General features: G+C 36.4%; 1 protein-coding gene across 1 annotated transcript in view; it reads left to right on the forward strand.

Annotated features, from left to right (window-relative positions):
• Positions 1 to 12,496, forward strand: part of LOC5566816 — a 491,365-nt gene that overhangs the window by 401,457 nt on the left and 77,412 nt on the right. Inside the window, exon 4 of the mRNA XM_021846853.1 lies at positions 9,489 to 9,694. Within this exon, the coding sequence (XP_021702545.1) occupies positions 9,489 to 9,694 (206 nt within the window). The remainder of the gene's footprint in view (positions 1 to 9,488; positions 9,695 to 12,496) is intronic.

The raw sequence follows: 12,496 nt of genomic DNA on the forward strand, positions 1-12,496 counted from the left end.
ATCTTTAGGAATAAAAATACGCAGATGATTAATAAAGTAAAAAAGTTGAATTTCTCAAATGTATGTTGAAAAACCAAAGTTTCAAAAATCAAAAAGCAAGGTCAAAATTAGCTCTCAGATTTGTTGAAACCAGGCATTGCAGAAGTCGTTCTCGTTTGATTTAGAAGCGCGATCAAAGCAAGCGAAGAAAAACATTGCATTTGTACGATCCATGATCGGTAACGTTTCGCAAGTTGTAACAAGCCTGCGTTTACCATTGGGGGTAAGTGTTTTATTTTACTGGCACAATAAACAATCCCCGAAAATCCGATAGCAGCTTTGGAACTCGTTGAGCTGGGTTTTATCATGCACTGCTGTCCCCCGATCTAATCAAAGCTGTAGCAGTATACGATAAACAGGCTCTCATGATGTGCTACAAATCACGAATGTTACAGAGAGCGATAAGTGAGAGATTCTCTCAATTTTCTCAGGATTTAATCCCTAGTTGAATTTAAACGAATAAAATTTGTTACATGAAAAATTCGGTGAATGGCCCAATGTTCATTGGAACTATTCTTCTTCAATAGTTGCATGTTTATTCATATGAACCATCAACCTGTTCAAGCAAAACTTTTCAATAATTTTACTGAAAGAGGAAAGCAGGATTGAACGATAGCTGAAGGTTTGACAGTATTTATATCCAGTTTTTATCCCTTTTTTTAAGGAAACATGCCAATCGAACATTTGTTTTACATATATCAACTATGAACGCTACCCTACCATCGGTAAGTTTCTTGACGAGGATTATAAAAAGTTCCATTATCGCCAGTGGTTCTAAAATTTTAGTTTAATGTAACTTTCCAGCTATTAGTTTATAATATTGTGTTTGCCAACGTGTTCTAAATGACAACAGTCTACAGACATTGAAACAGACAACAACTGATCGTTGTCATGCTTAATTTTCCCAAAATACTAAATTTATCAGTTTTTTGATAGAATTTTATAAAATACTAGTGGTCCCGGCAAACTTCGTCTTGCCATCAAGTAGGCTGTTGAAAAACGCTTTTGATCGTTCCATATAAAATGACAGTTTCATTCGCGCTCGTTTTTTCAACTTTCCCGGTGAATATCCTGGGATTTTTATACACACGAACACTTGACAAACAAAACTGAGGAAGAATCATTCAAATCTGTTGACCCGTTCGTAAGCCATTTCGTGACATACAAACACCATTCCATTTTAATTTATATAGATATACAGGGAAATAAGGTAAAGCGACAATACTCTGAGTAAAGCTACTACGCATGCTGCATGAACTGTACGTCCAGATATTACGCGTTTCGAGCAAAGACGGCTGATAGTCGTACGAATCTATCTAGGAGACTCTCATAAATATACATGCAGGAATGTTCAGAATTTTCTTCAGGAATGGCCTAATAAAAAAGTCGAGGATTTTTTTTTTGAATTTTCCTTGAAAACTCAAGATTTTTCATCAGGGTATCTTTCAAACAATGTTGCAGCAATTCCTCCCGAATTTTTCCAGTGTTTCCTTCAAGTTTACTTCCAAAAACTATAGCTGGGATTTTATATATTTTTCATATGAATCTACCCAACTAGATCGTCAGAAATTTTCTCGGTAAATCCTCAAGACTTAATAAAACAAAATTTCAAAGAGTCTACAATCTATGGCAGGGACCGCTTGGATGAATCATCATGATAATTATAAAGAATTTCATTCAAGGTTTCTTCCAAGAAGCAGAGACAATTGATTTTGAAGTTTTGATCATTACGATGATGGACTCTTGAACGTTAACGGATTACATAGTTCATAAAGACAATTTCCTGAAATCACTTCTTCACGTATTCTTAAAGTATTTCTTCTGGATCCAAAAAAATACTACATGAATTTCTCATCATATATTTCCACTAAATCTACCATTGTTCTTAGGAAGCCTAAATGTGTCGCTTATTAAATAAATACTTCCAGCAATTCCTTAACCAATTGTTCTATACATTTCTCAATGGATTTTTAATAGTTTCTCTAGATTCCAAAAGTTTTTTGGCGCACAATAAATGGGTTTTTGCCAAGGCTTTATCAATAAAATGTTGGTATTTAAAATCCCTGCATTTGCGTTTAATGAATTGCCGTAGGACATTTTTAATGGATTTTTTGAAGAATTTTACTGATGAGGTATTCGTACATCTGAAACAGATCTAGGAGATACGTATGATGATATACTACACAAAATTAGGCTTATAAGCGGACCCTATCCCAGCTAATATGTAATGAGTTTTGTAAATTTCGGAAAGTTTTGTAATACAATTTGTAACCGAAATAGGTGGTGGAAGAGATCTCGGAAGGACACATAATAAATGTCTGGAGTTATTCCAGTCGAAATTTGTTTAGGGAAAACGGAAAGAGATTTTGGTAAAACTTCTGACCACTTGGATGACTTAACAAAAAGAATTTAAAAAAAGTTCCTGGTGCGATTTAAAGTGAAGTTCCTAATGGAAAGCTAGAAAAAGCTTTATGAAATCCTTGAATGAAAATTTGAAATCATTGGGCTAATTTAAGTAGAAATATTTGAAATAATTTTTGAAAGTACCGTCAAACGAAATGACTTACAACGGTGGGGTGACTTGCAATGGTAATCTATCTTCATATTTCACAGTAAAACACAAATATCAAGATTTTTTTCCATAAATTGGTCCTACGATATTTGTGACCCACAATCCAAGTAGTGGATACAATTAAAGCTGTTATCGAAGTAAGTTATGCAGATCAAACATAACTCTTGATAATTTCATGCAAAATGGTGGCCAAGAAACATGAGATGGTTCAAATTTAAAAAATTACATGGTGTTTAATTTATTTTATTTAATCAATAATGCCCTGAATTTTATTTTACGAATTTGTAGCAAAAACTTTCTAATTAGCATAGTTGTTTTCTTCAATTATCCTACGTGGGCGACTTGCAACACTAAGCTTTCTCAAAAAAAGAAATTCTTTTGTTGCAGATCTACTTTCAAAACTTCTTTAAATTAAAAGAATCATGAAATTCCTTTATAAATTACTCCAGGGATTCATTCAAGAATTCATTCACGGTTTTATTCTGAAAATTTTCAGGGATGTCTCTGATAATGTGTATAGGGATTTTTGAAGGATTAATTCATGAGTTTTTCCTTAAATTCTTCCAAATCTATAAAGTTGCGATATCCCAGGGATTCCTCAAAGAATTTCCCCAGTAAGTGCTGCAAAAATTCCTTTAGGAAGAGCTTTTGATCATAACTGTATTTTTTAGACCAATTCCGATAGAACTCCATTCCATAATTTCAGGAATTTTTATAATGACTCATCAAGGGATTCCTTCAACGATTTCTCCAGGAATTCTTCAAGACTCTTTCCTACTTAAACATGGGTTCTTCTACAAATATTAGCATGTGTTTTTTTTCTGAAATTTGCAAATTTCTCCAACGATTTTCAGGGATTTTAACATAGTCTATTCTGTGAATGAATTTTCCGGGGATTGCTTCAAAGATGCCTCCAAGGATTCTTTCACAAATATACCCAGCTAATCCTTCAGAGATTCCATCCGAGAGACTCCTTTAGGAATCCCTCTAAGGAAATCCCTAAAAGGATTCCTTCTGCGTTTTCCTCTGAAATTTCTTCAGGAATTTCCACACGGATTACTCCAGGAAACTCTCCAAATGGGTTCCTTCAAAAATAATTCATGGATTTTTTTTTTTTTCAAGAATCTTCTAACAGATTTCCCAGGAATTTTACCAAAAACTCCATTTGTTTTTCAGTGCCTTGTTCAGACAATTAACCAAAAATTTTCCCAAAAATTCCTTCCTGGAAATATTTTTCTACGGATTCCTCCATGAAATCTAACAGAGATTTCTCCAAGTTTTTTTTTTGTAGAGGTTACTCTAGACAGCGATTTCCCCAGGCTCCCTTTCAGTTATTTTCCGAGGAATCCATCCAGGTATTTGTTTTCAGGAATTTATCCAGGTATCTCTCCGTAAAAAATCTTCAGAAAATGAGTGTTTGGAAAAAAAATTGGAGGAAGCCTTGGATGAGTGCATGAGGTTATTTCTTATGTGATTACTGGAGGAATTTTTGGAGAAATATCTTGAGGAATTCTAGGAGGAATTCTCTGAAAAAAAAAAAATAAACCTTTCTCAAGAAAAAAATCTGGGTAACTCCCTGGAGGATTACCAGGAAAATCCTTGGATTAATTCCTGTAGCGATCTCAGGGCTGGAGGTATGTCTGGAAGAATTCATGGTGGACACTCGTTGAAGTGCCGTGAATTAGTTATTTGTTTAATCCTAGGAGAAATACCTGCAGGAGTTCCTAGTAGAATGCCTGGAGTACTACCTGTAGAAATCTCTGTAAAAATGTTGCAATAATTCCAGGGACAAACTCTGCAAGCACTTTTGGAGGAATTCATAGAGAAATATATGTGGTAATTTTAGAAGAAAATGTCCCAGTGTAACCCATGTAGGAGTTTCTGGAAGAATCTCATTGAAAATATTGCCAGATCAATCTATGGAGGAATCATTGGAGGCAGGATCTCCTCCTCCCTTGATATGTTCCTGGAGAAATCTTTGAAATAATCCTTGGCGAAATACCTGGAGGAATTTCTTGTAGAATTCCTAGTTAAATTGCTTAAGATACTCTTGGTGCTCTATCTAAGTCTGTATGAAAGCATCTAAGCTCTTCCTGGAAGAAACTCTGACAAAATCCCCCTAAGAAAGTTAATTTTTATTAAAATTTTCCCATTTTTTTCAGATTTATATAATAATCATCATATTATATGTTGAAGGAACCGTTTATGAACCATTGGCCTTATGTTAAATACTATATGTTTAAGTTTTATTTTTGAATTTTTCATGAAAACAAATAAAATATTTTTTCTGTGCATATTTTTTTTTAGTCCAAACGGTTCACTACAATTTCTTCACAAAACATTTTTCTATATAATCAAAAGTTTCGGAGTAAGAATTTTTCAAATAAATTGCATGCACAACTTATAGGTCATTTTCAAAAGTTATTCTTGAGCCAAAATGATCGATTTTTCTATGGAGAACACTTATCATACCATACAAATAAACATGTGCAAAATTTAATCCAAACAGAAGATCATCGAGCACGATTTTTCGACGCATTCTGGATGGAATTCGTTCTAAACTATAGTTATTTTCATCAAGGTTTACTCGATGGGTTCGCAGGGTATAGAATTCTTGGTCCGTTTGCTATCTTTTGTACCTCTTCTTTTCAAAATGTTTGAGAAGTAGTTTGCGATTTTTAAGTGTGTTAGTTACACGCAGCAGTCTTCTTTCATTGCGATTTAGAAGGATAGCTCTCCCCTGCCTGAATCCGACAAACTCGAAAAAGCTGATTACGATTAGCGGCACTCTTTGCTTTTTCATTTGAGTTGGGACGCGTTTGTCGGAGGCTGTTTTCATTTTCGGCTCGAATAATTTATCTAAATCATCGAACTGATTGCTTATTTCGTTGCAATTTTCAACATTATACGTTTCACAATTAGTAGAAAAGGAGCATCCCTGAGAAAAGTCCTTCTCTCTATTTCCCCACGTTTTGCGCCAATAATCTTATTTATAATCCACTTATGATCCACTTTCTCGACATGAAATTGTGAATCAAGAGATGCATTTACTATTATTCGTGTATGAAAACATATCAGAGATATAACGTTATAAAAAGAGGGTTCAACGACAAACCCAAGATGTTTACATGAATCAAAAGTGTATTGAATATAAAAAGAGCTGTTTTGTTGTTAAACCATTCAAACATTTACATCACCCTCAAGAATTATGCATAGCATAACAAAGCATAGCCATAGACTGACATGTTAATGGTTGTTGATCAATAATGGCGCCGACCAGTTGGGATTGAGAATGAATGTTAGTGTGTAATGATGTTTGCTTCTAGAGAAATTACTAGGCTTATTTAGATTCCAGTACTGAGACTCTGATCTTCTTCTTCTTTCTGGCATTACGTCCCAACTGGGACAAAGCTTGCTTCTCAGATTAGTGTTCTTATGAGCACTTCCACAGTTATTAACTGAGAGCTTTCTTTGCCGATTGACCATTTTTGCATGTGTATATCGTGTGGCAGGTACGAAGATACTCTATGCCCTGGGAATCGAGAAAATTTCCTTTACTAAAAGAGCCTCGACCAGCGGGATTCGAACCCACGACCCTCAGCTTGGTCATGCTGAATAGCAGCGCGTTTACCGCTACGGCTATCTGGGCCCTCTGATGTAAAATCCAAAAATCTCAGAAATACCTTTTCAAAGATACCAACATAATTTCAAAAGACCAATAACCGAATCGAATGCTGGATTTTTAAAATTGCACGAGAATCCCAGAAAGGCTTACATAATCCTAGAATTATTATAAAATCTATCTAGAATGTCTATCGAACAGAATTTCCTCAGAAATTCTGGAATTGCAAAAGAAATCCGAGAATCTTGGATGTCGTTATTCTCACAAAAAGTTCAGTATTGTTTTATAAATACATGAGTTCTTACAGACATCCACGGATTCCTAAAAAACAACATAATTATCGCAACGCCAAAATTCTTGCTAAAATTCATAATTCCTACGGAAATCTTACCGGACTCCCAAAACTCTTTTTTAAACCTCACATTTTTTTTCGAAAATCTCAAAATACCTTTCGAAATATCAAAGCTTACATTATTTTCCTATGATTTTTACTCACATTTTAATTATTCCACTCAATTCAACAATATCAAAGCATGAGTAGCAACCTCTGAAGGTAACTAACAGTAGCTTTGTAGTAAATGCTACTTTTATTCATACCAGTATGTATAGCAGTAGTATGTTCGAAAGGTGTAGTGAAGTAAAATGACACAAACATGTTCCACTCGTGTTACACATGTAGCATTTACTACCGAGATTGTAGTAAACTCAACTCAAAAAATGATTTGATACCATTTTAATACTTGTTTGCTATTGAATTCTCATTAAACTTCATAAGTGTATAGCATAGCGAAATGCGTTTCCATCCGATTCCATTGCGTTCTCAATTAAACAAATAAGGATATTTCAGGCTTTTCTGTTAGAAAAAAAAATCCCCAACAAAGAACTCGTATTGCAACGTCACACACGTAACACAGTACATCGCAATAGGAAAAACGCAGATGCAAATGAGGGTTGTCCACCGTAGGAGTGCATGTTGCTCATTGCACTCAATTCTACGTCCTTAATTTCCCTATGCACACGGTAGGTATTTCCATGCCTCAATGAATAGACTTCGGGTGAAGACAACACAGCACTGCAGGACGGACGGTTGCAACAGTTGCAAACAAATTAAGTTTAATTTTGCGGTGTGAATAGCAAGCATTGAAATGTAATAAGGATGGTACAACATCCGCGAGGTGCAATTATAATATTCACTACCGTGGGTAGCTTGTCGCAAGGAGGAGGTTTTATCATACCTGTGCTGGAAGTTGGGAAAAGGACAAGCAAATTGTGGCCGTGATTCAGTCTTCCTTTTGCTCGGCTGCACTTTCTACCTCACATACCTAAGATAAGTTGTGCAACCGGAGAGGAAGTTGCTTTTTTATTTGCAAATGAGCAAACGTAACAAAAGGGCTCGCATCGTTCAATGGATTGCTGAATGGAATGGAATGCCATTTGGAATAAATTACGCGATGGTGGAATAATTTGCTTTATAAAAATGATGGGGATAATTTGATGGTTGATAATATAGTGTCTTTTTAAATAAGGTCTTATTTTAAAAAAACAGAATCTCACACTAAATATTTAGGGGATATTTTTTTTTTTGAGCTTACCAAAAACTAATATGTAAATATATTCTGTGCTTGGAATTCGATAAGCATGTTTTCTCAAACAACTGTACTTGATATAAAAATTCTGACTCAGATTCGAAGTCACTGGGCTGAAATCTATTAAACCCTTTGCAAATGATCACAGTGCACCAGTGTTTCCTATAGGATAATCATCCCTTCAACAGCGCTCAAAATTTAAAACTTTTCCAAGAATACAAGTCTATAAAGTTAGAACCGCAGTTCATTATCATCCTCACGCAGCTGTGTAATCCTGTTGCGGGACAAGACCATCATCGTCAATCCATAAATCACGTAATTAACGCACTGCTAGAAACGTCTGCCGAGGACGTTAGCCTTTCGTCATCAGCGAAAAAATAACAAAAATACCAACCGAAACCCGATGAAAGACGGGCCGAAATGTTGTAAAACCAGACAAGATAATTTCATTAACTGTCGGTCTCTTTCCACCACCGCCGCGCGCGTTGGACCTTTATCAAAACTTCATCCATCACGAGAAGACGAGCATGTCCCAGAAAGAACCGAATCTCCAGTGGCGTTTTTTCTTTCTTTTCAAGAATCCGATTTTCATGGATCGCTCACAGACTGACAAGTTACTGAAAAGTATGCGAAATGAAAAATCCCCGCTCGACCCAACCGCAACCCAACTCCAAAAAATCCACAAACTTTTTGACGCCGCGGATCCCGCGTTCATTCGACAGGGACCGGCAAATTAACAAGCATTTAAAGAAGGGAAACATTCTAGGTTTTATCAAAAAGTTGACGATGAAATAATTATAATTATAAAGTAAGACTATAGTCAAAAGTTTGAATGTTTTGAGCAATGAAAAAACTTAAAAAAGCATTGAAATATATATATTTTACCGATAAAATGATTTAATTTAAACATTGATAAAAAAAACAGCAATAAACATCAATCGATATTCCTAAGAAAAACAAGTGATAGAAAATAAGAATTAGCATAAAAATAAAAATTGCAATAGAAAAATGAACCATGTTACTTTATAATTTGGGTTGCGCCAATGAAAAAATAAAAAAGAACACTGAATAATGCAAAAATTTACAAAAAAAATTTTTTCTTTGGACAATTTTTAATATTGTGCATATAGCATCTAATTTTAAAATGCTGATTTCAGTTTTTACATTGCTTTTTGTGTTTATTTAATACGCCAATATTGCTTGTTTCGAATTATTTCATTGGTAGTTCATGAATGAACAACTAACTGTTATCCTTTTCCTAGAGCACGATGATATTCTTCCCATTCGGCGAAGGGTATTTTCGCCATTGATTAATCGTTTCGCGGTTTTTACCCTCGTGGCGTTCGTTCATCATCCTGGTCTTCCCGGGGAGGCATGAAATATGCTTTTTTTCTCGCGTGACTGGGATTACTGTTGGTCGCTCCGGATGTCACATCGGTTCTTCGATATTGACGGGGCCTGTTTGTGCAATTGCGTTTTAATTAAAAATTTAATGAACATCCTGGCTTGAAGGGTTAATGGTTACTTTTTGATTTCCTAGCCTACGCCCGTGGTAATCGCCAATGGGAAGTGTTATGCCTTTGCGACAAAATTGTTTATAGTCTTTGCATTGCTGTTCTTGAAGAATGTATTTTAATTTCCGTTTCTTGTTTCCTCTTTCTTATTACAGTGATAGATGCCCTACTAGATGTTCAAGTCACAGTACCACGAGCAGTTCGAAGAGGAGACAGTGCTGTACTGTACTGCTACTACGACATGGGAGACGAAAAACTGTACTCGGTCAAGTGGTATAAAGGCCGACGAGAGTTCTACCGATACACTCCAAAAGAAACACCACCAATGAAGGTATTTTCCGTGCCAGGAGTGCAAGTTAAGGTAAGGAACATATTACATATGCTAAGACGAACAATTTCATCTTTGAATGGGTCTGTAGCTTTAGTGGGGCCCAGATAGCCGTAGCGGTAAACGCGCAGCTATTCAGCAAGACCAAGCTGAGGGTCGTGGGTTCGAATCCCACCGGTCGAGGATCTTTTCGGGTTGGAAATTTTCTCGACTTCCCAGGGCATAGAGTATCTTCGTACCTGCCACACGATATACGCATGCAAAAAAGGTCATTGGCATAGTAAGCTCTCAGTTAATAACTGTGGAAGTGCTCATAAGAACACTAAGCTGAGAAGCAGGCTCTGTCCCAGTGGGGACGTAACGCCAGAAAGAAGAAGAAGATGGGTCTGTAGCTTTCTTATTTCGCTGGATAAAAAGTAGTTGGATCTTAGTCGTCAAGTGTACTCTTTGCATGGCGTAACGTTAATCGATCCGAAAAGATTTATTTCGCTTATTAAACCACGGTAAAATTTTAAATTTGAGGTTAGGGGCATGTGGTTCTGAAGATATTCCTTGAAGATATGTTCCTTGTGGGATCGATAAATAAAATTTCTTTAGCCGCCATTTTGATTTTTATAAATTTATCAAAAAAAAATATGGGTAGTACAATGTTAGCTAATAAGTTTCTTTGAAAAAAAAAATACAAATTGATTGAGTTGTCTCTTAAAATTACAATCTGATGGCTTTTCACCTTTTCAAGGTCTTCCTAAGGCCAGAAGGGTACCACAAACATACATATATGCTCATATCTCAAAAATGGTTGCAACCGCTTCGTTTTTCACAACAAAATCCCATCAAAGTATTGTTCTGAAAAGTGAATAACAGAGCACGAGAAAAAAAAAATCTGTTACCTGAGACAATAAAGTGAGTTATGGCTACGCGTCGTAGCCCAAGGAATTTCGGAATATCTCCGGACTAGATGACATATGATTAAAATCGACACAAATTCTAAAACTAGGAGTTTTTTTTTTTGGAATTTTTGAAAAATATCATATTAATCCAACAGTTTATTCCGTGTCACGCATCATATGTTGTACGATCTTTTGCTTCCTCATTCTTTGTACATTCTTCGCCAGAAACTCGCGATTCGATCGGGCACGAACACGTTATTCGGTTAATTTCCTCTACCCGAACCAAACGGCACTTTCTCTCTTTATCTTTCGTTTACTTGTTATATAAGTGGACGGACCAAATTTGTCTGCTATGCTGGGAGAGCACCGAGCAGCAGCAAATAGTGCTTGCATGTGGGGCATGGCGCGCAAAGCACATCGATGTGGGGTATTTAGAGGTGCGGTGGAACATCAAATTAGCTTTTGTGATAGCATCAGTTTCAAAGTGGTAGTTGTGCAATGCCAACATCGACAAGCTGAAAGTTTACGAAGTAGCCGAAGATGAAGATGACGTCATGTTTGGAAAGCCGCGAACATTTTTTTTCGCAGGCTTGTCGTCACCATCAGCTGATCGTTTTGTTTACATCATTTTCGTGACTAATACATGCAAACACATACTAAGAGCTGAACCTGTTATATACGACATTGAAGGCACGTATCAAGCGTTACAATAAAGAGGAGATACAAACTGAAGAGAATAGGAGAAAATAATTGGTAATTCGTTTATTTCCGGGACATTTTTAGGGGCAATCTATTAATTACGTAAGACAATTTTCGCGAGTTTTTAGCACCACTGTGATAAAGGATCTAATCTAGTTGATAATACATCTGTATCATAATACCATCGGAAAGATCAGATTAAAAAAAATACTCCCAGAGTATTCCAGTAACTTGGCTTAATTGGTATTTTGACGTTGAATAACGTCTTAGGGCAACATACTGGGGTACAATTCCGAAAAACGAAAACGTCACGAAATGTGGTTAGATTTTGACTGTTAATAACTTACTAACGCCCTGATAGATTTTCAAGATTCTTGCACCAATCGATTGGAAATCTTTCTACGAATCGACTTCAATAATGGAAGGTAATGATTTTCATGACTAAACTATTGAAAAATTGGTAAATATCGAGGCATGTCTTATTTTCCATAGAAAAGCACATTTTTCTTATATATTCCTAACACAGACATCATTGCGCGATATCTTTGCCACTTTCGTCATTCAAAGGGAAACGCCCCTTTCGGTCTTCTTCTTACTCCTCTTTATTCTATCGTGATCAGTCGAAGCAGGCCAAACTCTAATCAGCCACGCGCGCATCAGTCAATCGTCGACCAGCAAGCGGAGCAGGACTTCTATCGGAATATATTTTACACGTTCGCTGCTGTTTATTCCGAAGCTAAAAGCTGTGGGTACCGTGAAATCGCTCATCATGGCCATGGATTTGATAATAACCGTCGAAGGTGTGAGCAAACCAACGAAAAAAAGGATTGACAAGGAAACTAGGAAGCACAAAATTACCGACTGCATTTTACGTCAATCATTTCCGGTGATCATTTCGTGTGTTTTGTCTAACAATGGAATGAAAACCCAGTTCGATCGAGGGTGATTACCCCCAACCGTCCTTTTCAGGACGACCATTTCATTTTGAAAGAATTATAAGAATTTGCATGCAATCACTCATCATGGCTAAATACTGCTTTTCGAGAATCTTTGTGCCAAGAAATTTCTCCATTGTGCGCGCGCGGGGCAATCGTCGACAGTGTGTGCATGAGTCGGATGAATTGCGGACGGCACTTGCATGAAGACTCCATCATGGTTTGTCTCGCATTTAGCGATGATTGAGTAATGCCGTTGTCGTCGTTGCTACGTACATGCGTATGGATGCTAGAGCGATCAGTATCAACTT

The sequence above is a fragment of the Aedes aegypti genome, chromosome 2 (genome assembly GCF_002204515.2).
Source record: "Aedes aegypti strain LVP_AGWG chromosome 2, AaegL5.0 Primary Assembly, whole genome shotgun sequence".
Taxonomy (NCBI): Eukaryota; Metazoa; Arthropoda; class Insecta; order Diptera; family Culicidae; genus Aedes; species Aedes aegypti.